Consider the following 25,898-nt stretch of genomic DNA (forward strand, 5'->3'; position numbering starts at 1 on the left):
CACATAGGCTGGTTCTACCCTACAGAGTTTTGTTGACAGAGGGGCCCTTCTGTCGACAGAACTCAGGGCCCGTTCACACGCTTAAAGCATTCTCTCAACAGAACTCTGCATTTGCCAGGCAGCCCTCTTTGCAAAGCTGCCATTCCATTTTCTGGCACCAGAGGGCAGTGCAACCTGGTGGTTCTCTGTCGACAGAGCATGTTGCAAGTAGACGCAATCCGTCGACAGAATACTGTCGCAACTTCTGTCAACAGGTGCTTCTAATGTAGACATAGTCACGCTGCTGGCTGTGAGTGCTCTTCTAATCAGCTGGGCTGCACCTGAATTTCTCCTGGGTGGCAACCCATGTGCTCAGCTTATGGGGAACACTGCAGTCAACTCGCCTCAGCTGGAACTTTTATGCATATCAGGTTGCAGTAACAGCTCATAAAAATGAAGGGAAAAAATGCTGAACTGCCAGCACTTTAAAAAAAAAAACAGAGGCTGATTTGTAAAACTTTATTTAGAAATAGTCTTGATATAGTCATTATATATATATATATATATATATATTTATATGTACACACACATTACAACAAATGTGTTTTCTAAATAGCACATCCACTGTGGGTTGCCTAATCGGCTTTACAAAGATAATAAGGGTACCAGGCCTGGTTACTTAATTTCTGCAGAAAATGCAGAAACCAAAGGACTTTTATAAAGAAAAGAAAAGAATTCATCACAGAGTACGACGTTGACCAAAAGTGCCGATTCCAAACATAAATGAGATGTTATATCCACCAAGACACAGAGCAGGCAGAAGTAGAGACAGAGAAATAGGAGATGTACCATTCAAATCACAATTAAAGTACAATTATACATACCCCAGATATACTTAAGTTATGTTCTGCTTAGATGCTACAAATAAATGTGTTTTGTAAAAGGGTTAAAAGTTGTACCATTTTGTTTTTCTTTCAGATACAAAGGGGGGAGGATTTCTAGCATTTTAAACAATTTGACTTGGAATATCTGTCTAAAATGGGGTAAAATATCATTATTATTTCAATCCCTTAAAAACACTAATCACATTTTATCTTCGGCACAAAATTTTTCTCCCTTCTCTCCCAGAAACTACTGGTCCCCTGGATCTTGCTAAGTGATCAGCGCCCTCTGCAGGAGCTGAGAATGCTCAGCCCCTGTCAGGCTCAGGTTCAAATACACATACCTCATCGAACTGGAAGGGAGCTTGACAGGTCATGGAGTCCAGTTTCCTGCACTCACAGCAGGTTTCTTACCCCATTCTGCATCCCCCGACTCCCACTAAAGAGAGAATCCCCTACCACTACCATTGTCTGAGTCATGGGCTCCGGCCATGCTTACTCCCACTAATGTAAATGACAATTCCCACTGGGGTGAGCTCTGGCCTTTAGATAATGCCTGATGGTGAAACTAACCTGGTCAAATGCCCCATACAATGTAATCTTCACCTGAGCCCCATTTAAGGGCATAACTGGCACATGTGCGATGTTCTGACCTCTGCACATGGGTGAAATCTGAGACCATTTCCTGGATCACGCTAACATATCAAAGGGGAACTCATGGAAGTTGGTACGTCCTCCTAAATATACCCATATGCAACACTGAGAGAACCTGGCATTGCTCATGTTACTTCCAAAGATTGCGTAAACCCACGTTCCACAAATTGGCATTAAAAAAAAAGTGACTGTACCCTAAAATAAAAGTAGGGTCAACCTGGCTTTCAAATAGGTAAACTAATGGCTCTAAGTGCTCACATACAGAAGGATCTGCAGTGCACTGACCTCGATGCCTATAAGAAATACAAGACAGGGTTGTATAAAGTGTACTCCTTCGAATTATTTTCCCTTACAGAGAAAAGGGCTTTCTGGCATAGTGGGGTGTTTCTGAAGCCCTGTAAAACAAATTGATGATGAAATAGTTTGGTCTGGTGGGGTTACCTGGGCATCTGTCAATCCCTGGGAACCAGAATTACCATAGAACTGGAAGGGGCCTGGAGAGGTCACCAAGTCCAGTCCCCTGCCTCCATAGCAGGACTTATTGCCATCCCTGACAGGTTTGTTTTTTTAATCTAACCTGCCCAGGACAGGCCGCCCCTCAAGGATAGAGCTCACAAGCCTGGATTGACAAGGCCAAGGCTGTAAACACTGAGCTATTCCCTGCACCCCAAGGAAACTGATGTCAGGAGTGGGATTTGAACCCATATTTCCCTTTGTCAACCAGGACACACAGGTGAGGGAAAGACAGTATCTTGAGTCTGAGGCCTTCGACCACTCAGCCATCCTGACAGAAGAAAAGAGAGAACCCTACTGAGGTTCTGCTGTTCATAGGCTAAGCAATGTCTAGCTCCTCAACCAGTGTAAAACTAGTGTGGAGTCAATAGAATGTCCCTGATGTCCACTGGCTGAGAATCTGGCCACATTTTTAAAATGCTCTCCCGTTTTTAAGAGTATCCGTCAATGAACCTCTGCAGATGGAGGGTTATTTCTGTTTTAGAGTGATCTGGTCGTATGTGGCCACCGACTGACAGTATATCTGGGAATTGTTGTGTCCACTGCTAATAACATGGAATCTCAGTCTAAATCCACGAAAACAAAAACAAAACAAAAAACAGCCCAACAGCAGTGAGTTTCAGGACCCGTACAAATGCTTTGCTTCTGAGACGCTAGTGACCGCCACATCCTCGTGAAAACAAGGCTCCAGGTGAGGTCTTATGTAGACAAAGAGGCAGGTTCAAATGAGGCTATATGAAATCACCATCATTTCCAAACAGCTAAAACCAAACAATTCAAAGCACATAATTAAATCTCTTCTATTACCCTTATGCGCACACACGATTTATTATTCCACCGCCGCCTTTGTTTTCAATCAAAAAAACAGAATGACAATTGCAAGGAAAATTCCCGCTCACCCACACTGAAATGTGCAATCCTGGAATGATGTTGTGTCCTCATCAAAGCAAACAGCAAGATTCCCACAGACCACAACAGGGCCGGGATTTCAGCCGTTGTACAATAGTCAGGAGGGGAGAGAGAAGAAAACCCCCAGGTACCTTTTCATTCCATGGATACTGCATGATGGTATTAAACAGATGTAATTCCACGTCGTATATAGAACACCTCAACAAATGCAAAGTTCAGCTAGTTTTGTATTTTTTTACCCTTTAGGAAAGTCTCGTTCCTGGCAAATGTTCTTTAGTGGGAGGCATTGTTCAGCTCTTTAAAAGGTACAGTCAAAAGCTGTTGGACAACAAGAAGGTATTGCTGTTGATTCCACACCAAATTGCATATAAGTCATCAAAATGGTTTGGGGAACGGTTGCAGATTTTGGTAGCTTCCAATCCCACATGTGAATGGAAGGCATATGTAGTTCCGTGGGCAGTCCAAGAGGCAGTTGCTGCCTGTTTCTGGTCTGTGAAGACTCTGTTTAAGCAGAGATCCTCATCAAGTCCGTTGACATTGAAGAGATCTCACCCACTTCCTCCCATTCCCCCCACCTTTCCTTAGCATTAAATCATGAATAATAAGATGACTCCCAAAACTTTTCATCTCTGTCCGATCAAGTACCTAAATGTTGAATGTCTACTTGATTTGGTGTCGTTCTCCATCAATTCATTGTCCTTTTAGTTTAGGGATTGTGACCTTTAAAAATTTCAGAGAGAGTACTCGAGGAACTCAAGTTCCTGTTTTCTTCTTGGAGATGAAGACTTGAGGAAATGGGATGTAATTACAAGACCCAAACACTTAGGGTTTGCTTTCTCCTTTGTGTTTTTGGAGGGATATGTAAGGTCGTCATCGTTGTGCACTGCCTTCTACAGGAAGAATGGAGTGATGAAGACTCCTTGTATGCTTTGAATCTAATGTTTCATGTTCTTCTGTGAAACTGTCTGGGCTCCCTGCTCCATCTAAAGAACTTCCACAGCTAGAGTTTGGAGACAACATGTCCTGCAGAAGATCTTCTTGGACTATCCCACTGTCTTTGTTTGCTTTGCCCCTTTGGTTTCCTTCTTCTTCCTGGTCATTAAGCAGTTTCGCCAGAAAGTTGATGTATTTCATAGCCAAACGTAAAATTTCATTCTTGCTCAGTTTTTTGTCAGGTGGGTGGGTCGGAATGAGTTTACGAAGCTCTGCAAATGCACCGTTGACATTCTGTTGTCTCCACCTTTCCCGGCTATTGGTAAAAATGCGACGGACCACTTTAGTATGTGGACCTGAAATTACAATAGTGCATGATTAGGAGCAGCATTAAATAGATGATGTATCATTTCTCTTAAAGGTCAAAATGTCCCAATGTGACTATCATTAGGTACCCACCATCTCAGCAGAAGTTATCTGGTTTTCAGAATAGCCAAAGCGTCTGTTCAAGCCAAGGAGCTGAGAATAGGGTCCTTTCTATTTAGGTGCCTAATTAGGGATTGTCTAAATTTAGACAGATCAATTTGAAATCATGAGCCATATATGTGATTAGCAAGCTCTATGATTTCATCATAGCCCACTGATAAAGAACCTGTAAAAAGTTAGCTCATGCAGCTGTCTTATATTTTACACTTCACTGATCTTAATAGTAAGGAACCTAAAAATGACCAGAAACAATATGAGAGAGCAGAGGTTTTGGCAGTTTAATGGTCAGGATGTGATGCTTGCCTAAATCATTTATTGGTAGGAAACAATAGCTAGTAAGGAGCTTGAAGTTGTTACGTGTCCATCTGATAACCTTTGTGTGAAATCAGGTGCTCGAATCTTGCAGAGCTCCTTGGAAACAGGAAGCCACATCACCAAACCAACCCCCGCATGCCTCTGCCAATAAAAAGCCACCCAACAACGAGTGCCCTTGGTACTCTGAATGGAGCCCCGGAATCAAATGATCTTGGAACTGCCCTATCGGGTGTAGAAGCTGTCTCTTCAGACGAGCTTTGTAGAACAGTGTCAGAACAGTGGCGAGTCCACTTGATTCTATTTGGATGTACTTTTGTGAGAGGGGAAACCACAGCAATATCCTGATGCTCATTGAACCTTGCAAGCGGTGAACTCCATTTAAAATGCTTAGAGTTTTACCCTGTGGCCAGTTTTAACGTAAAAGGGGTAACATCCAGGAAAGCCGGAAAGAGAGCAACTTTCCCTGTTTTGCCTGCCATGCATAAGATCCAAGTTCGTGCACATTCTCGGTGTCCCATTTCCATGGCTCAGTGGAAGCTTCTACAGGTGAGCGCTCATTCCTATGACCGGACAATGCAATAATCATCCCAATATTACTCAGATAGTATATTATTATTTATTCCTATGAGTTTTGCTTCTGGCAGTCCTGCCTAGAGGTCTTGTAAATTGTTAACAAAGGGGCCTGGGAAAAGACCTCATGTGCCCATGGAAGGATTGCCATGGCAAAAGCCACTGTAAAGATGAGAGACGTTGGGCATGACCAAGTGCCTGGAAAAGCCCAACACAAGAGTCTCCATGGGTGTGCCATTGAATCACAGATCACATGACCTTATGCAGCACGGGACCCCTATGATGCAAGCTCAGGTTCTGAAACTCCTTGTGTGATGGTGGCATCATGGTGGCATCTCTGACTGCCCAGTGTTCCATCACCCAATGCTAGTGCCTACTGGTGGGTTGCTTTGGCTCTTGGAACGTGCCTGCGGCACTGTGAGGGCTCATCTTTGGCTTGTTAAAACACACTCGGACCACTGGGTGTGACGTTCAGCTACAGCAAATGGATCATAGACCATGTGCTCTGAAGCGCAGTTATAATATTATTGCAACATACTACAGGTTGAAGCTCCCTAATCGGGAACTCTCTCATCCAGCAACATCCATAATCCGGCGTGATTTAAGTTCAGCAGATGATCACTTTTCATGGTTGTGGCCAAGTTTCACACGGCCCCATAAAGTTTGTTTCCAGCCACAAGCCCTGGCTGTCAGTTCTGTGCTGTTATTTAGCTGGAATTTACCCCTACATGTCTTCTCAGAGCCCAGTAAGTAGTGGACGTGTTGGTAATGCTGCTAGACAATATTGACCTCCCAGGGTCCAGAAAATCCTCTTGTCCAGCACTGGTCAGGTCCCGAGGGTGCTGGACAAGAGAGGTTCACCCTGTAGTAAAGTACAGCTGCTTCCAATAAATCCACCTTCAAGATCAGAGAAGACAGAAATCTCGGTCAGTAGGAAATAAAATGCTGGCTGGGGAAAAGAACACACTGGCACATGATGTGTTGCAAGAAAAATCCATTCCATTGGCTTAGCAACTGGAAATGTTTCTAAGCTACCATAGTAACTACTGCAGCAGATTTCAGCTACTGGACCCTCCAAACCAAATCAGCCATGTATAAACAAACATAGGTCAGACACATCTCTTTTACATTATGAGGAGCTGCATGGTTCAAATACACAATAATCCCTTTTCCCCCTCCCACCATGATCACTAAATCCGTGCAAAATAACAACAAGGGCCAATAACAGAAAAAACCATGAAAAGAGGAAGGACTGAGGTCCACCACTGCCCACCCCAGATCCCCCCTCCCCTAAGCAAGAAATTGATCGTGTGGGATACGCCCACCTGATCCTAACAGCTGATCCCTGCTCAATGCTCCAGAGGAAGGTGAAAAAGCCAAGGTGTCTGCCAAAGCGCCGTGGGGGGAAAAAAGTCCTTCCTGACCCCAAATCTGGTGCTCAGTTCAACCCTGTTCATGAGAGCAAGAACCACTGTGATTAGGTAAAAACTTTAATTCTGCAACTCTCCATTGCTTTTGCTTAGGGATCTAACTATCTGGGCCCTTCTGCGGCCCCCATCCCTGGAGCGTCTAAGCACTTCATTACCCTGAATGAATTTACCCTTGTAATAGCCCTACAAGGTAGGAAGCTTTCTGATCCCTCGTTTACAAGTGGGGAAGAAGAGGCTCCAAGAGATCAAAGTGACTTGCCCAAGGTCACAATGGGAGTCAGTGGCAGAGCCATAAATTACACCCCCATCTTCACAATCCCAGTGTAGTGCCTAAACCTTGAGCTCCCCACTTCCATTCAAAAAGACCACCATAATTGAGCACCTAAATGCACTCGCAAGAGCTTAAGATTGTTTCTTACTCTGGATTTGTACAGCACCCTGAACATTAGGCACAATGCAGATGTGGAAATTTGTCTCCTGTTTCCTGCATCCAACCCACAAACCATGGTTGAATTGTAGCATGTCTTCTATAAAGACATCCTCTCTCAATTGAAAGATTTGAAGTGATGGGTAGCACGGCACACTTTGTGGCTAGGTCAGGAAAAACATCGACATTCTTCTAAATGAAATTTGGCCAGTTATTACTCCAGGAGATTGAATAGGGATTTCTACATAATTTGTTAAATATAATAAAAAGCCTACAAGTAGCAGAATTTTCTCAACATTTTTGCAAAAATTTGTCAAAACAGCCTTTGAAAATTATTTATTTACTTATTTAGCTACTGGCTTGGAGCTCAGTCAAAAATGTTAACACGTCAACAAAGTGATAGCAGAAAAAAAAGATTTGACTGGAGTTACTTTGTGGGCTTCACACATGTCCCTTTGATGCAGTTCAGCCTGTGCAACTAAGGGTTGAGCCTGGCCGAAGAGAACACAAAGGCTGGGAGAAAGACATCAAGCCAGGTGGTTTGTTACTCATGAGCCAATGAGCTGAGAGAAGCAGGTGCTACAGGCTAAGGAGCCAGTGAAGAGTCTGCCTGGATGACGTCAGAAGCTACTAAGACTCTGCTTGAAATATATATTGTTTTCTTAGAATCTTCATACTCATTTCTGGTCAATGGCTGGCCCTTGTGAAGTCAGTTTTCTTCTCAGGCTTGGTCTACACTAGACAGGTAAGTTGATTGCAAATATTCAATTCTAGCTACGGCAACTGCACAGCTAGAATAGAATTATCTGCCATTGACTTATCTGGCCATCCGCACTAAGGAAGGGTGAAACTTTCCCATCAATCTCCCTTGCCCCTCACAATAGCGAAGAGTACAGGGGTTGACTGCTGACCCCAATGGGTCGATTTCATGTGTCTGCACTAGGCATGCAAAATCAAACCCTGGAAGATCGACCCTGAGTGGGTCGATCTTCCAAGTAATTTAGAAGTGGCCTACGTGCAAACATACTGGATTAAACCACTAGTCGTGGTTGGCAAAGGAAGCAACTGAAAGGCCTAAAAACGGCCACCATACAATCATCATTTCCACATCACACTTATGTGCTGTCCAGTCCCCCACCCAGTAGATGCCAGTTCTCCACCTGCTCATTCTGGTTGGATCATATGTCAAACTGACCTGCAAAGCTTAAGAGATGCCATCGGTCCCTAGACGGAAATATTCATATCTACACTGCTCCCATTTAGGAGGAATAGTCAGGCCTATTTCACCATTCTGGCTCCCAACGAGCTCTTGTACCTTAACACCTCTCTTTGTTTTTCTCCCAAATCTGCAAATTTTGTCAGAGATTAAATACTCCTTGACAGGCAAAACATAACAATGCTGAAGACATTACACTTTCCTGTATCAGCTGCAGCCCATCTAAGTAAAATTGCTAGTAATGACCCAAATCTATCACACACAGCAACAGTTGACATCAGTGGGAGTTGCACAATCGTATCTATAGGCACAATTTTGTTCTATTTACCTGGCTTGCTAAACAAGCATTTGAGCCCAACCCCCTTGGAATCTTCCCACTGAATTCAGTGAGCTTTGGAGCAGGCTACAAAAACTTGCCCATGTAATATTATTCACATGCACAAGCGGTTGCAAGCCTGGGTCCCACGTCCCCCCACAACCACTACTCATTCAAAAGCCTGCTCATGCAAATACATAATCAAACAATTAGAGATCTACAGGATCAGGCCTAATGAATACACCCAATAAATTATCTGGTAAGTCCATAGTCACATTTCTTTCAAATACGGTACATCTTTTACACACACACACACACACACACACACACACACTGCTCATCTAAAGTTATTGTGTGTGTGTGTATATATATATATATATATATATATATATATATACATACATATACACACACATATAAAACCTAACATCGAAGGTAAAAACCAGTAAACTCAGTGATAAGGTTAATATTCTTGGACAGACTCTATAACATTGACACACACTGGTGTTTTTATTTTTCAGCCTTAGCTCTGATTATATCATGGTGGCACCTAAAGAACCGAACATAAGGACTCCCCACTGTGCTAGGTTCTGTGCAGACACATGGTGAGAGACAGTCCCTGCCCCAACCAGCTTACAATCTAAATGGACAAACAGACAGAGAGTGTGGAGGAAAAGGCAGTATAACATAAATGCAGAGCGAATGGAGTGATGTTTTGCAAGCATTATGTTGGCATCTCCATTTTCTTTTGCAATACGTGAGACCAGGATTTTATTGGCTAGATTAGAGAGAAAAAAAGCCAGACAAATGAAAGTAACTAGATTTTCTGGCTTTTGTGAGTGTCAGTATTTTATAATTTAAAATTTATTCTGTTTTTATCATTTCATCTCCAATAGATAGTCCTTTGTCACTGTACGTAAGTGCAGAGTTTTAGGCTTTGATTTAAAAACTAACGGCCTCTGTCTGGAAATATACTTTCCTATGTATCATTTACCCACACAGGCATTCCCAGTTACAATGATGGGGCAGGAAGAAGAAAACATCACAGGCATTTTAATTCCTTCTGGTACTTTGAAATTTTTTTTTTAAAAATACATGATAAACTCTGGGCCATCAGCTGGGAATCAGAGCCAGTCAATTTCAAAGAGAAATTCTGCTGGGGAGCAGATAACACAAGGTAAGCCTCTACATAGTGTCTGGCTGAAGTGTCTTTGAATTACTTCCCATCTGAAGAATGGCCCCAGCTCAGCAAAGCACTCGAGCATGTTTGTAGGTCTCTCTCATTACAAAGGGACTTAGACATGATCTACCCTTAAAGCTATGGCAGTCAGGGAGGAGAAAGGGAACACAGTCCTTAGCCAAATTAGCTACGATGACCAAACCCCCAGTACAGTTGTCGGAACAATGACAAAGGACAACATCTGTCAGCTTAGCTAACACTTTTCAGAGAGGTGGCGTTCCTACCCTGGCAGAAAACCTCCTTCTGTCTTGTACACTGTATCTACGCTAGGGGGCTAGGACAGCATGGGCTCTGTGGTTTTGACACAGCCTAAAACAAGTGTTCAGTGGTTTGCAGAACAGGGATGGAATTAAACACCTGCTCAAGTGCATTGCTGAACTGGGGCAATATTAAGTCATTCATCATCAGAACGGTTACCAGATGGAGCCAGAGACACTGGCTGCATTATCCATGAATATAGACCAGGACAAGAGAAAACTATCAGACAGAAGGAGTTGTGTCATCCTGTCTCTTATCCTTGTATTGCTTTGTATTCTGATCCAAGCAACTTTCCTGTGTCCCCAAGGTGTTGGGGTGGGGAAGAATATTAAGCACTGGCTACATCCCTTTGCACTTTTTCCATCTCAGCAGGGGAAGAAGAAAAGGTTCTCACCGTCACTGATCTCCACTTCGTAGGGAGATGGTCTTCTTTTCATTCTGTTGTTGCTGTACATTGAGAAGGTGTCTGGCTCTCCGAAAAACCCACTGCAAACAAGGGGCAAAGTGGAGGTCAGAAAAAAATGAGGAAGAAAACAGACAGAGACACACGCTCCATGAAGGGTATTCACGTGTGGCTGGAATCCTTCCAGATGGAGCCTGAACCTTACCACCCATGGGCACCTGTGAAGCAGCCACTTGAAGAACTATTAGATATTATAGGCCCGATCCTCACCTGACTTAAACAGCATAGGTCCGCTGACATCAAAGGGAGTTTGAAATCTTTGGAATGGTGCCAGTTTACCCCAGTTTGAGATAGATAGATAGATATGCATGTGTGAATGTACATATAACAGACATGCACACATTATAAATACATATACATACATATTGCTATCATAACAGACATCTGTCTTAAGCAATCAAAATAAAATATTTTAGTGGTCTTCCAATCAATGGGATAGAATTGCGATACATGTATATGTGCCTTCCTGCAAGTCTTTTAAGACAGGAGGCTACCTGATAAAGTTGATCCCTGGAACAGGTTTTTCTGATGATATAGTATTAATTTGTGTTGAATGAGAGAATATTGAATTGAATTGCATTATAAGGTGTATGTATGTTTATTTACATACACTACATATAATGTGTATTCTGAAATAACTTCATTTCATTGTGATTTTTGTAGGGTCATGCACGTCACACCGAGTGCATAGAGCTATGAAATAGCTTCAAAGAAACAAACAAATTTGCCCTAGAGATAAATGTTGCATTGGCTACATCTACACTTTTGCTTTTAAAAAAAGAGTACATTTAAATATAGTTTTAATGTATGCAGCATTAATTATGTACTTTGTCCTTGTCCCAAGGTCTACAAACAGATGTTTGCTTTGCAGCTTTACACACATCCGAATTCTCGCATGATATAACTATTCAAGTACAAATATTACAACCATAGAGAGAGAAAGGTCCCTTTTCCAGACAATATCTTGCCCTTATCAGCTTTGGCAGCAGGAGGCTGTTTTTATTGTAGAGACCATTGCCCCAAATAGGTAGATAGATAGATAACAAGCAGTCCTGTCGCACCTTAATGACTAACCATTTTATTTATTAACTAATGAGCTTTGGTGGCTAAGACCTGATGAAATGGGTATGACCCATGAAAGCGCATTACCTAATAAACAAAATTCTTTGTCTTTAAGATGCTACAGGACTGTTTGTTTTTTGTGCAACTACAGACGAGATTAAACTGCTAGACAGAGAAATAAGTAGACAGCTAGACAGAATGCAAGGCTGGGAGACAGGGAGACGCTGAAGAGACAGAAGAGAAACCCCCCTGCCGTCTTCATGTCCTAAAGACCTACTTCTCGCAGGGCAAGACACGGTGGGGATGTAGCTGGGACACAACAGACAGACGGACAGACAGACAGAGAAAAGGAGGACGGACGGGAGGGCTGGCGGCTTCCTAGGCAGAGCGCTGCAGAGCGAGGCGGGCAGCCAGAGGGGCTGGCTGAGCGGCCGGACGGACAGACAGACAGACAGACAGACGCGCGGAGCGGGCACGGACCTGTTGATGGAGGCCAGCGGCTGGCCGAGGCTGTAGAGCATCGCTCTGCCGGCCGCCGGCAGGGGAAGCGCCGGGGGGCTCAGCTGCACCATGCGGGCGTCGCAGGCGGCCTCGGCCGGGGCTCTGCAGGGCTCGGCGCCCGGCGCTCGTTGCATCGCCTCGCCCGGCGCCTCGCGGCCTTTTATGTCCCGGCGCACCAGCTCAATGACCGGCACGGGGGCGGCGGCGGCGGGGGGCGCGGGGGACCGCCGGCCGGTCTCCTTGGCAACCCCATTGAGCAGCAGCTGGGGCTCTCCGGGGACCTCCATCCCCCCGCGGCTGTTCTCCGGCTCGGTCGTGCCTTCCGCTCCCGCCTCGTGCTGCTGCGGGGGCCGGGCATCGCGGGGGTCAGCGGCGGGCAGCTCGGCCGGCGGCCGCTCCATCGTCCTGCGGGGAGAGAGGAGAGGAGGTGAGGGGGGGGGCAGGCGAGGGGCACCCCCGGGGGCGAGGCGGGCTGGAGCCGAGCGGGGGGGGGGCGGGGACGGACGGACAGACAGACGAGGAAGGAAGGAAAAGGGGGGGGGCACAGATGTTGCACTCGGACCCCCGCGGACCGGCCAGCCCCACAGCTGCAGCGAGGGAGCCCCATTGTTCCGCCCGGCCCCGGCTGGCAAGCGAGAAAGAAGCCAGGCGATTCCTGCTCGTCGGAAGAGGGGCGCCCACTACCCGGGGGCTTCCCCGCCAGGGCAGGGAGCGAGCCGGGATCCTGGCTCCTGTCCATCAGCGGCCGAGCGCCCCGGGAGCGCAGAGAGGGGGGTTGGGATGTGGCCGCAGACGGGCTCGGGGCAGCCCCCTGCCCAGCGCCCGGGGATCGTTTCACCCCCGCCCTTAGCCCGAGCTCCACAGTTGAGCCTCACGCGCAGTGCCTCGCCCCGGCGCTTGCTGCGCCCCTGCGGGTGGCTGAGCCGCCGCTGGGAGCTGCCTCTTCTCTGCCCATTTTTGCAGGGCGCACAGAGGAAGGATCGACGTCGGGGTGTGGGGACGCCGACGTCGCGGGGGTTCGCGAGCAGGGAGCATTTCCCTGGCGGGTAAACCGAGCGCGTGGGATTTTTCGTTTCCTTGCAATTGTGGCTGGCAAACGGCGAGGGCCGGCCAGGCGTTTGCCGCTGAAACGTACAACGGAAACGCCGCGTCGGTGCTGCGCGCGGTCACACTCCGGGGCGCTTGGAAACTCGTGAGCGGATGGTGAATTGATCGCGCTCAGCAGCTGTCCGGAGCGGGACCGAACGTGCCCGGGCGCGACGTTCCAATTCGAGAATGTTGTGATAGTTCCAAAAGGGGCGCCTTCCCGCACAGAGTGGAAGCACACACACAACGCATATGTGTCAACAAAACTACACACACACGCGCGCGCATGCACTATAAAACACAGGACCGTTGTGATTCCATCGCATTTATATATGCACATATGTAATAGTGTGTTTATAGTAATGTAATAGTATGTTTATAGCAAGCTACTCTATTGTATTATATTATATTATATTATACACACCCCCTTCTATATAATACACTCTATAATACACACAATATAATACAACAATACACACAACAAAATGCATTCTATTTATAGAATAGAATACAATAGCTTGCTGCAAACATACTATTACATTGTATTACTTTCATAAAGAGCCATTATATTCTAATATAGACAGAGACTGTAAATATTTCTCAGCAAAGTCATTGTGGTTCATTATGTTGTTGTACAGAGAGATGGAGCTGCAGTATTAACTTCTACCCATGCAACGCAGTGACCAAAATGGCTCTGCTGCGAAATATAGATGGGGTGTGTATAGTTTCACACACACACGCTGTAACATATAATGTATAATTTTGGCCAAAGCCATTGTGGTGATTGTGGTGCAGGAGGTGACTGGGACCTATTTCCTCTCTATGCAGTCAGGACAATGGCTCTGCTGAGAAATAGAGGCATGTACCATGTCAGGTGGGAGCGTGGTGGAATATAACACTTTAGATGGCAGATTGACTCGAGAGAGACCTGAGCTGTCCTGCTCGTTTCAAAGGCCCAGCTCTGCCTGCAGTTAGGCTGTGGAGACTGGTCACATGAGCAGAGCAACGGGAAATGAATTACATTGTTCCCAAACAACTGTCTCCTCCGGGGCCTACTCCTGAGCAAGGCTGGTGCATGGGGTTCCCTTGATGTGTCCTGCGTTGGGGCTTGTTTTCAGCAGAATGGCCCATGGATTCGGGCCGAAAGACCCACCCGCCTCCTGCGGCTGTACCGCCTTCCGGTATCCAAAATGTTCTAGGCACCCGGGAAGGCCCTTGTCTAAAAACCAGTGACGTACCTGCCTTCTGTCTCCGTCAGCCGAGGCAGGCGGCTGGGAGGGTGACCCCGCTCCCTCTCCTCCGCCCTCGGACAAACGCCCGGGTGCAGCTTTGCAGAAGAGGCATTTCAGGCTGGAAAATCACGAGTTCCAGGTTGTCCCCCCGGGGATTTGGTTTGTTCGGGGCCGGGCTGGTAGATACAGGGGGGCCGGTGCTTTGCTGATCTGATCTGCCCCAGACTCGGCCTGCCCCACCTGCATGTCCTTTGCTGCCGCGGGGCAGAGCTCGTGGGGGGAAGACCCGCGAAAATCCCCGGGCGCTGCCCCTGCCCAGCCACCTCTGCCTACAGGGGTCCCCTTGTCCACTCGGATACTGCAGGGCCAGCCAGGATTCGCCTCTGCCCGCCTGAGAAGCAGAAAGGCAACCCACCTCGCAATAACGCGCTCATGGGGCGTCGGCGCGGGGAGATCTCCTGCCCCGCTTCGCGTAGATCAACGGCACAGGAAATCCTTGCAGCCGGAAAGATGGAGCTCACGATAGCAAAGGACAGACAGAGAGGACAGACCCCCCAGACACACGCCCCCACTGCCAAGCCACTCGCTGGACCCACATAGAATTCCCCCTTACGCGCCAGCTGGGTTTGGAATTTGGCATACCCCACTGAAACGTCTATATTTAAATTTCAGCCGACAGAGGGATGTTTACCTTGTTAACCGGGTATATAGACAGAAAATACCCTCTCTATCTACGCACGCATAATATTTATTCTCTTCCATTATATAACCCATTTCATTTAGATATAGCTCTATAAATTAAATGTATTGTATAATTAAAGAGAATAAATATATTTTATTTTAGTAAGATTTTATTAAGATATATATCTTCATAAAAAATGTATAAAATATTTTAAAATCTTGTTATATTTGTATAATCTATTTTAGTTTAATAAGCTTTTATTAAGATATATACATATATTAATAAAACAAGAGTATTATATAATATCTTGTGTTATGTATGTAAAATCTATTTTATTACAATAAAATTTTAAGATATACACACATCTTAATAAATCAAGTGTATAATTAAAAATATTGTATGTATATGGACAACCTATTTTATTTTAATACGATTTTATTACGATATATCTCTTAATAAAACAAGTGCATAATATATTTAACATATTGTTATATATAACTTATATATATGATATATATATACACAAACAAGTGTACAACATATTTCAAATCTTGTTTTATAGATATAGAACTATTTTATTTTATAGATATAGAACTATTTCATGTATAATAGTTTGCATATATAAACAAATTTTTAAAATATATAAACTATTATATATATAAAATAGTTTTATATATATAAAATAAGTTTAGAATATATTATACACTTGCATATATGCAAGATTTTTAGATATATAATTGGTTTATAGGTAGATAGATAGATAGATAGAAACCAAATACATACTTTAAAATCGTGACTATCTATAAAGGACTTTAGCATGGGCGTAAACCCCACAAATACATAACTCAGAGATTTCTCTCTATTTATATATAGTCAAAATAAAATATATGATGACGTATTTGTTTTACCGGCGTTCAGCTGAAACCAATGTACCCGCAGGTTCCTGAAATGCTCTTAAAAGCGCAGGGCCTAAACCTTAACCCCCAAGCCGCGTGAAGAGGAGAAAACAGGTGGGCGTTTTCCTACAGCACTGTCTTTGCCAGGATTCCCGACAAAAAGCCTCTGCCGGAATCCAGCCTTGAATATTGGTTAATTTCATTCCCACCCACATCACAGCACTATTCCTCCTGTAAATTCCCCTAGTATAATATTAATTACCAATCAGCCCCGGGTTTTAAAAATTCCCGTTCTTTGTGACTGCTTAAGTGATGTGTCCCTGGACGAGACACAAACCACCCGGGTTAATATCTCTGCCTAATATGTCTGCCTGTTTCTCCTCACATTTCGGAGCGGAAATCCTTCCTGGGGCGGGGGGAGGGGGGTGTCTTTCAAGGAGTTAAATCCCGACACAATCAACCGAGAACCGAGCAGGTTTCAATGTCTCGTTCCTTCTCCCTTCCCGGGCGCAGGAGGCAGAGGAACAGCCGCGCACAGGCAACGCTAGCAAAAAGCCACCGCGCTTTCTTGTCGGCGCCCCTGGTTTCCCGAAGCCTGGCCAAAGGCCGGGCGAATTGGCTCAGGGTTTCTTTTCCCCCCCAGGAAGCCGGGTAACTATCCCAGCCGGCGTCCCGCGGCGCCTTCCGAGCACTCGGCGGAGGATCGGGTTGTGTTCGCTTCTTTCGGATCGAATGGTCGCCGGAGAACGAGGGGGGACGGATGCCCCCGCTCCTTGTAATGTCGTTTATTTCCCCCTCTCCTTTTGTTGCGTGTGTGGCTCGGGCCCCCTGCCCTGGCTTCTTTGTGTTAGAAGTGCGGCTGTGACGCGCAATGTCTACCCCTTAAGCCCAGTGTTAGTTCATTTCCCCTTCCAGGAACAACACCACCAGCAGACACAAATTTCTACCAGGCTGCACCGAGGGGCCTTTCCGATGAATTGGCTCCGGAGCCAAACCAGATCCCGGTGAAAAGGAACAAAACCAACATCGCCCCCCCTCGCCCCCACACACCTATCCACCCATCTCTAGACATCTGGCCCGAAGAAAAGGCGCCTTCTCCTGCCCCCTCTCTGCCGCCTGGAAATCTCCGGCGGTTTGGGGGCCCGATCCGCTCAACCACATTTCCCAAAGAGAGAAAAAAAGATCCGTCCCCTCCCCGTGCCGCCAGCCCCCATCGAACAACTGCGAATTTAAACCAGCACCGTTGCGCGTTTTACAACTTGCGCGCCTAACGCCCGAATATCTCCCCTGCCCCCGCCGCGCGGAAAACACCGCGCAAAATACATGGCTGCGCCCCTGGCTCCCGACACGGATCGATCTGTGTACTCACCATTTGCTTTTCATGGCTAAAAGTGAGTGGAGCCATTTTGTGGCCTATTCATTGCTGCTATATTTCCCACCCCCCTCTCGCTCGCTCTCTTACGGGAGCGCTGGGTGGCTTCACCGGAGCAGGATCTAATTCCACATCACGTCCAGTTTCCTATTTAGTATGGCGAGCGGAACACTCCAGCAATGTGGGCAACAGAGATAACGCTCCTGCACTGGCCCGCCTGCCCTGATAAGCGGCTAGGCCCATTATTTATGAAATGATTCATTATTATTTGGCAATTTTATCGAGGGAAAGCGGAAAATTATTGCAGGGATATGCATAGGAATAACTTTGGAATGCGTGCCTTATAGCTTTTTATGTGTGTGTGCTTTAGATGCTCTTAAAAAGACACCGTGGAAAAGAGGAATACAAAATACACCGTGACTGCCCGCATTTGAATAGCAATTCTTTATTTTAGTCCTCTTGGAGGTTATTATGCCCCTGCATTTTTTTTGATTAAATATGGAACACCTACTCAGTTCTTAATTAAATTTAATGAGCCAAAATAAATTGCTGGAGATATTGTGGGAGGAGGGGGGAGCTAGTCTGGGACAATAGGGTAAATAAAGGAAATTGACAGGGTAGATTTAAACAAATTTTCCCATCCCCCCTCTGCTCGCACCCCTCTTCAATATTTCTTCACTGCAGACATAATTGGGGGGGGGGGTTTCTAGTTTTAATTTGAACCGATCAGGTTTAGGAGCGGGTGGGTGATGTAGGTAGTTAAAAATCTGCAATCCATGTGGGGCTCGGGGATGCTGAGTGCGTGGAAAAATAAAAGCCAAATTCTGGGAAATAATCAGCTAGAAACTGGGGAAGTGCAAAAGCATCAAGGAGAGCATACAGCAGGGTTGTGAAAAGTGAAGTGGAAGGGCCAGGGGAGGCAGACACGCTTATTTAAAACAATGACTGAAAGAGAAGGATCTGCCGAGATAGCAGGTGAGTGCAATTTAAAAAATAGCGGATCAGATGGGAAAGGATCACTGTCCTTCAAAGCTATAGTGCGGGGGAGGGGGGCGGGATTTTTCCCTCTCCGAAACACATTTGCTTTTTATATCTAAGCCAGCCAGTGGGCAGTATATATTACCGTTAATACAAGGTACAGGAGAAATCTGGCTCCGTAGCGCGGAGGGGCGTCCACACTAGCTTTTACAAACGTTCCAACTACGTCGATTGAAAGAGCAACCTACGAATTTTATCAGCCCACGCAGAGAGGTCCCGCCTAAAGGCTAACAAACAACAGGAATAAAATAACACCCTTTGCTTTGCAGAGCGCCGCGCGCAAACAACACACGAACAAGCAACGCAACTCAGAGCAGCCCAGTTAATTGGGCTTTGGTTGCCCAGGCGGTGCCTTTTCCAATGGCGGTGGGCTCAGCAAGCTTACATTACAAATGCCCGCAGGAAAGTGACCGCCAAGGAGGCTAGTGGGAGGCGGGCGGAACTGCCATTGTGGATGTATTTTCCCCCCCTTAGAACAACGTGAGGCCCGCGTGTATCTCAGGCACTCGGTGGCTGGGCTGCGAGGCTCCCTCTGGGGGATCCCCCCGCCCCACACTGAGAGGCTGCCTGGACTGGGCCAGCAGTCAGAGGGACGGTTCGGCTCGTCTGGTCTCCCCGGCCCCGAACGGCCTCCTGCAGCCGGGGGAGGCTGGCGAGGGAGGGCGCAGGGGCCACTTGGCGCCCGCAGCCCCTCGACCCATTTCTCCCGCCCCTGCGTGCAACCCCCTTCTGCTCATTTCTGGCGGGGGACGGCCACGACTCCCACGCCAGGCGGGGCAGTCCCGTCCAGCAGCGCCCGGGCACCCTCCCAGGAACGGACGGCAATTCATTCAGCCACCTCTTACACTCGACGTTGGGGGCGGGGGGAAGAAAACGGACCCCCCCCCAGGGGAGCAAGGAAACAGCCTGTCCCGCAGCCGGTTCCTGCGGGGCCCCCAACGCCTTGTGGTTGTGTCTGTTGCCTTCGGAGAAAGGTGTCTGGCCGGGCCCGCTCCCCCTACCCCCGCCCCGTCCGCTTTCAGCGCGATCCTGCGCTTCCCCCGCTCCCCCTGCCCCGGCCACCCCTCGCAGCGGGGCTGCCGAAGGCGTCGGGCTTGCGGCCGCTGAGCCTGGCGGGGCTAGACGGAGGGGGGTCGATTTTCCCATCGCCCCCCTCCGGCAGGAGGAGCAGAAACGCTGGCTCCGGCCTCTGCACGTGCCTCGTGTCCTCCCCTAGCTTGGCCCATGTGCACCCCCCCGCCGCCTGTCACTGAGCGCCCTCGGGTGGGTGACCCCGGGGACGCGACCCGCCCGGGGGCTGGGTCCGGATGAGTTTCCTGCCCGCAATGCCGCTAGGCACGACGCGCGAGGTCCGTGCTTCCAGCTTCCTCCAGGAAGCACGACCGCTCTGCGCTCGGCTCCTCCCGGCCACAGGAAGCGTTCAAGATAGACCCGGGAGGGCGGGGGAGATAAGGAAGTTAAGCCCCTCGTGACAGATACACGGCCCTGCACGCCCGGCCGGCCGCCACGACTTCTACCTCGTGGCTGGAGTCACCCCCACCCCGCTAAAGCCCGGGGAAAGTCGTGGGAAATTCCCTGTTGAATTATTTCATCTATATGTAACACCGACAGACCCGGGTTACCAGCCCCAGGAATTGAACCTGTGACCGTAGGGGCTAAAGCCCTGTGCGCTACCCGCATGAGTTAAAGGCCCCCCTGGGTCTTAGGTAAGGCTGGAGAGCAGAGGCTTCACTCACCCTAGTATGAAGTCTCAGTCCTCTGGGTACTATGCAGAGGTGCTAGAATTGTTGGGATAGGAAGGGGGTGGTGTAGCACCCCAGGACTTGCCCGGGTTTCCATTACATACAGCATTTCCAGTTTGGCACAACAGCTATCATGCCCCCTATAAAATTGTTCCAGCCCCAGCCAGTTCATCCATCTGTATCTAACTGCCTCTAATATAAGGGGGAGCAAGGAGAGTCACTGTATCAAGTCAGGGAGGTAGGCTGTTAGTCTCTGGCTTCACAACAAGCAGTCCTAGGGCAACTTACAGACTAATACATTTATCAGGGCATGAGCTCGCGTGGACAAAACTCACTTCCAGAGATGGGTACAGTTCACATTGGGCACTGACAGCAAGGGAGATCCCCCATGGCTACTGCATCACAGAGAAATATTAACCTGTTCCCCTGCCACTACATGGCCACCCCTCCCCCTCTGCCAAAGAACTCCCTCACCTTCAGCACAATCTCACTATAATATGAGATATGGGCAATTCTACTACAAGGTGTGCATATTCACAGAATCCTACATAATTTGACCTTGCTGAAGAGTCTGAAAAATGTTCAGGTTACAAATATTTCTCATTCACTAGGACCAAACTACAGACCTTAGAAACAAAAGGAAGATTTATACAACTTCAGCCAAAGCTACCACTCCAAGTGAAGCAAATTTTACTCCCTAATAGCAGCAGTAACTCCGCTGCTAAGTTTGGGGCCATGATCTTGAGCGCCAGCCCTTGATAAAACCTTTTCCCCTAGTTCTCACCTAACAAAAAGAGAAGAAAAAAACCTACTCCGCATCCAGTCCTCTCCTGAGTCCTTAGCCTATTTTTACTAAGTCTGCACCAACACTGTCACTCTGACCATTCTAGGCTACCCAGCATTATAAGGAACAGGAGAATAGCCCAGGGGCCTATTTTGTTTCCAAGCTGTACTGTATACTCTATACTGCAGAGGAAAACAAAACTCTTAAAATTATGTACTGCTATACTATGGAAGGAGGAATAGTTCTGATGCCTTGGTGTGCTATATACTCACATGTGGTAAAGGGGACGCGGCCCTGTGGTGATTTGGCTCTGAAGCCACATGTGGCTCATAGAGCCTTTCAGTGCAGCTCCTTCTTACTGGGTATTCCCTTTATACTAGTTGATTTTGCACTTATTCTGGGTCCTGTCTATCCCATGATTCTACAGTTTCTGGAATTTGCCACTGAGGCCAAACCTTGCTTCAAGACTGCTCTGACAGTTGAGTTTATTTAAATTACTGTTCTAGGCCCAAAAAAAAATTAACTATTGACAAGGTATAAACCTATGTAGTGGGGCACACCGAAAGGTCCTCAGATGTATGAGTGGCCTTGTGGATGCTAATAGGATGTTAACTTTAAAACTTAGAACAGGCGTGTCCAACCTGCGGCCCGCATGCAGCCTTGGACAGCTAGTAATGCGGCCCCACAAGATCGTAAACTTTTAACATTATTATGTGATTTATATACATTAAACTATATTATATATTTTATATGCGACCCAAGACAATTCCTCTTCACTCAACGCAGCCCAGGCAAGCCAAAAGGTTGGACACCCTGACTTAGAAGCAACACTATTTTATTACTTGAGCAAAAACATCCAGATAGCCATTGGGCTTACCCCTGATTACTAGTCATTTGGAGCTATTAAAAAGGTTCTCAAGCAGCTTATATGTAGGCAATAGAGGAAAAGGGCCCAAAAGCAAACAAATTTTCTTGTTGATCATTAAATAATCCTCTTTGATAGGGTACAATGGGCCATAACATTAACAGAAATATGTACATCAAGACCACTGGAGTCTTCAGTGCAATTGTTGCAAAATTTTTTTATATAGGTAATATTTTAATCATATAGTCTTAATCTTACAGTTTTATACAACAAAATATCCTCAATAGCTCAACACACACACACGCCCACCCACCCACCCACCCCCGCTTCCAGCCTGGCCGAAGGTCTTGAGATACTTCAGTACCCAGGGACTGAGAAGGTTACAGCACAGGCTGTTCCTTCAGCTGGAAAGTGTGCCTGATCTTTTGGTTACACAGCAGCAGAAACCGAGATATAAAAAACCCTGGAGACCAGCTATTCATTGCTCTAGGGCAGGATGCAGGTCAACACATTCTCAGTACTTGCTACAGTTCCAATTATCACAGGGCCCCTGAGCTTTTGCATGCTGGCTGTAGCCTAAGCCTATGGAGCCACGAAAACAGCCCTGCAGCCTGAGATAGGAGCACAGGCCAGCTGCAGTGTTCTAGTTGTGTGGACACACCCTCAGAGAACAGCTTGATGTTAAGCAACATACTAGCCCAAAGAAAGACAGTCCTCTCTCAGCTACCACTCCAAACCCCTTATCTCTTAGGCTGAGGAAAGTTTGACTCTTAATGAGAAGGATCTAATTCATCTGCAGTATCAGTATGTTCCACTAAATATTTAGCTAGTAATTCTGGGAATCCGGGGGAGGTCAGTTTCCCCCCCAACTCCAATCACTCATTTTGCCCAGCAGACAGCTTCAACAGAAGACCCACAATCAGAATATCCCTTAACCCAGTGGGTAGAGCTCTCTCTTGATGGAAGACCCCTATTAAAGTCCTCTCCCCTCCAGTGGTAATTTGAAGCTAGGTCTCACAATCCAGGTGGGCACCTTCTCCAGTTGTTTTGTACAGTGCAGGACAGAAAAACATTCTAGCAAAAAAACACTGTAGCTGCCTAAGATGTCCCACTTCAGGCACCTGTCTCCCATTCATGGGCCACTAGCAGCAATAGCCCCCCCCCCGCCTGGGAAATTGTTCTTGGATTTGCTAGGTCTGATGATGCAATGCTTATGCCCTCTTTCGGGATTACACCTGTAGGACCTGGTTTGTGTTCTGAAGCACGAGAGCTTACACAAATAAAAATTCCTAAGATTTTTAACAAAAGATATACTTGCTGTCCTGGATTTCAATTGGGCCAAGTAGGTAGCCAGAGTTCTCTTCACATTCAGAGAGGAACAAGTACCATTTTGTTGCCCAAGTTTGAGTTAGGAAACAAGGAGATTTTTAATTCTTGAAGTAAAGTGAAATTTGGATTGATCAACTGTCACACACAACCCATCATCAATCCATCTTGCATTGAAACAAATTATAACTAAAATGCTGGGTTAGCATAATTAGCCTATTTATCAATGACAAACTAGATACCTCTCACTCCATTAGGACACTCACTTCATTGTTTTCTCATTTATGACTCACTAAATTTCTCCAGAATTCAACAGAAAAAAAAAAAAAAAAAAAAAGACTGGCACTGGATTTCATGGGGGAGCTGGATAAGGCCCTTGGTGCCTACTGAACATGACAATCGGTAGCTTCCACTCAGGACTCCAAGAAGTAATACCTCAGGTCAGAATGAATGGAAGCACTCTATGAAGTTTGACAGCACTTGCTAAAACTAGCAGTTACCATTAAAAAGACAATACATAAAAATGTTAATCTGTTCTATTTAAGATTGCAAATAACTTAACAAGCAATGCTACTGACAATTATACCCAAAATATTGAAAACATCTAGAGCCTCATTAAAGAAATCGAGGATTTAAAGAAAATCTGTAATAAATTACTTAACAAATGGATATATCTTATAGGATTACCCAAAAAAAGGCTTTCAGTAATACACTCCAGAGTGTTGAGGACATGTTAATTTACATAACACCACAAAAGAACAAAGTGAACCAGTTTGCTTGTCTTTATTGAACTTCAAGTTGTTAAAATGTTTGAAACCACATGAAACAGCATACTTGCCATTTTACTTTAGGTTAGTCACTCCTTTTACAGTTAACTGCGATTGCTAGATTCTAAGTGTTTTAACAAGGATTCAACACCACAAATGTAAATAAGCAACACGTCAATAATTCAGTTTTGTATCTTATGGATTTGCTTCACCTTTTACGATTAACATGTGCTTTTCAAACAGACAGACACTTGTTCAGCAGAAAAACAACACACAACAGTACAAAACATTAAGTGCTAAGTTTACTGACTGCCTTGCTTGGTTTTCATGATACAGAATGTAGAATTTTAAAATAATTTTACATTAAAGTCATGGTTATGCTTTTTCATGTGCAGTAACCCATATGCTTGGGTGGACTTTAAAGTCAGTGCATTCATTCTATTGCTATTTAAACCCCCACCCCCATATTATAGCCTATCGCTTAAAACTGGCACAAATACATAAAAAACGTCAATGATGCTTTAAAAAAATGGAATGCTTGAAAATTTAACAGGCACTATTCAAACTATACTGGAGCACATTTTACGTCCAGCCTATTCTGAACCGATTGACCTTTTGCATATTCAAGATACACCCAAACTGTAAACAAAAGTACATGTGTACTTTAAAATCTGACATCCAAGTCCTTTGCCAGCTGAGCATCTGGCAGACTAGCAGTGTATCTATCACACTCAGTTTTGTTAGTCATTTATTGCCAAGAAAGCTAGGTGATGTATAAAGACAACATAATTACTGGCTTCTAATTGCATCCAACCTTGGATTTGAAGCCTTCCTAAGAAATGCTGGTTGCCAGTCTAGTTTTTCAAAAAAAGGAGGTCAGAACAACTTTGGCAACTGTCTGAGGTGTTTTACATCAAGAAAGGTACCAACTGTACTCATGCTGTCTGCCTGATTTAAAGTCTGAAGGGTAGGAGTTTCTAGATTTTCAGGAAACACACAAATATTTCCTAGGTTGTCCTTGTCAGGTTGTTGAGTGAACTCTATCTTCCCTGCTACAAGTTTGTTCTTTGGCTTTATGTCCTTCAGAATCGGTTGTGAATTCTCATTTGGTTGATGTAGTATTTTTGGAGGAAAGATTTCATTTGTAATACTTCTCAATATAGGAACACTGGATTTAGAAATAGAATAACTTCCAGTTGACTCCTTGCAAGGTTTCAGGTTAATGGATAATTTTTCACAATGTCCTTCAGAAGATTCTTTACAGAAGTTAAAGCCCTCCAGCCTGGGCTTAGTTTCTAACACGTCTTCATTCTTGCTAACACTAGAGATGTTGCAGTTCTGAGTTTGCAGCTCCTCTTCATCTTCACTATGGTCATTGCTTTGTAGGAGCCCATATCTTTTCATGTACTTTTTGGTCGCAAAGGACATATTGCTTGGTGAAATTAAACTAAGACCCACCATGCTCTTGTCCATATTTGCATATAAAAGGTTTTGGAAAGATGAATCTTGAGGGTTTTTTTCACTTGTGTGACTGAGGGAAAGCTGCGACAGCTGACTTTCACTTAGATACTTGAGTGCTATTGCGTTCGCCTCCATACTCAGATCAACCCCACTGGGAGTTAACCCACTCATACCGACGTTAACAAAAGACACGTAGTTTAGTCCAGGGACCACAGCTTCAGGATTTATGCAGGCCAATACGCTAAAACAAAAGCGTCAAAAATAAAGTTAATTCAGCTTTTTACTGGGTGCATACTCCATTGCAAAATCCCCTCTCTTGCACTCCCCATATACCTGGCTTCTAAGCAGACTGTTTGTTCACATAATATACACCTCACACAGGAAGACTGTGTCTTACCAAAAGGTATCTACATTACACAAAAAGAGCCACAAGAGGATTGAGAATAATCATCCCTGATTCAATGCTGATCACAACTCTAGGAGTGTCACAGTGA

At 45.8% G+C, this 25,898-nt stretch overlaps 2 protein-coding genes across 2 annotated transcripts in view; both read right to left on the bottom strand.

Moving 5' to 3' along the window:
• Positions 1–518: 518 nt before the first annotated feature.
• TAL1 (TAL bHLH transcription factor 1, erythroid differentiation factor) lies at positions 519–17,553 on the bottom strand. The gene is made up of 4 exons (XM_075002661.1): positions 17,419–17,553; positions 12,133–12,558; positions 10,522–10,613; positions 519–4,225 (listed from the first exon to the last, which is right to left on the bottom strand). Exons 1-4 carry the CDS (start codon positions 17,430–17,432, stop codon positions 3,807–3,809), a joined length of 951 nt encoding a protein of 316 aa, XP_074858762.1. The 5' UTR covers positions 17,433–17,553; the 3' UTR covers positions 519–3,806.
• A 6,393-nt stretch (positions 17,554–23,946) lies between these two features.
• Positions 23,947–25,898, bottom strand: part of STIL (STIL centriolar assembly protein) — a 33,757-nt gene continuing 31,805 nt past the window's right edge. The window contains exon 17 of the mRNA XM_075002571.1: positions 23,947–25,645. Within this exon, the coding sequence (XP_074858672.1) occupies positions 24,820–25,645 (826 nt within the window). The 3' untranslated portion in view covers positions 23,947–24,819. The remainder of the gene's footprint in view (positions 25,646–25,898) is intronic.

Source organism: Carettochelys insculpta, chromosome 9 (assembly GCF_033958435.1).
Source record: "Carettochelys insculpta isolate YL-2023 chromosome 9, ASM3395843v1, whole genome shotgun sequence".
Taxonomy (NCBI): domain Eukaryota; kingdom Metazoa; phylum Chordata; order Testudines; family Carettochelyidae; genus Carettochelys; species Carettochelys insculpta.

What these genes read in the sequence shown, in the direction of transcription:
- TAL1 (XM_075002661.1), bottom strand. An exon ending in CCGCTGGCCTCCATCAACAG is followed by an intron (nt 10,614 to 12,132) that starts GTCCGTGCCCGC and finishes CCTTGTTTGCAG; the next exon opens with TGGGTTTTTCGGAGAGCCAG. An exon ending in CGAAGTGGAGATCAGTGACG is followed by an intron (nt 4,226 to 10,521) that starts GTGAGAACCTTT and finishes TTGTAATTTCAG; the next exon opens with GTCCACATACTAAAGTGGTC.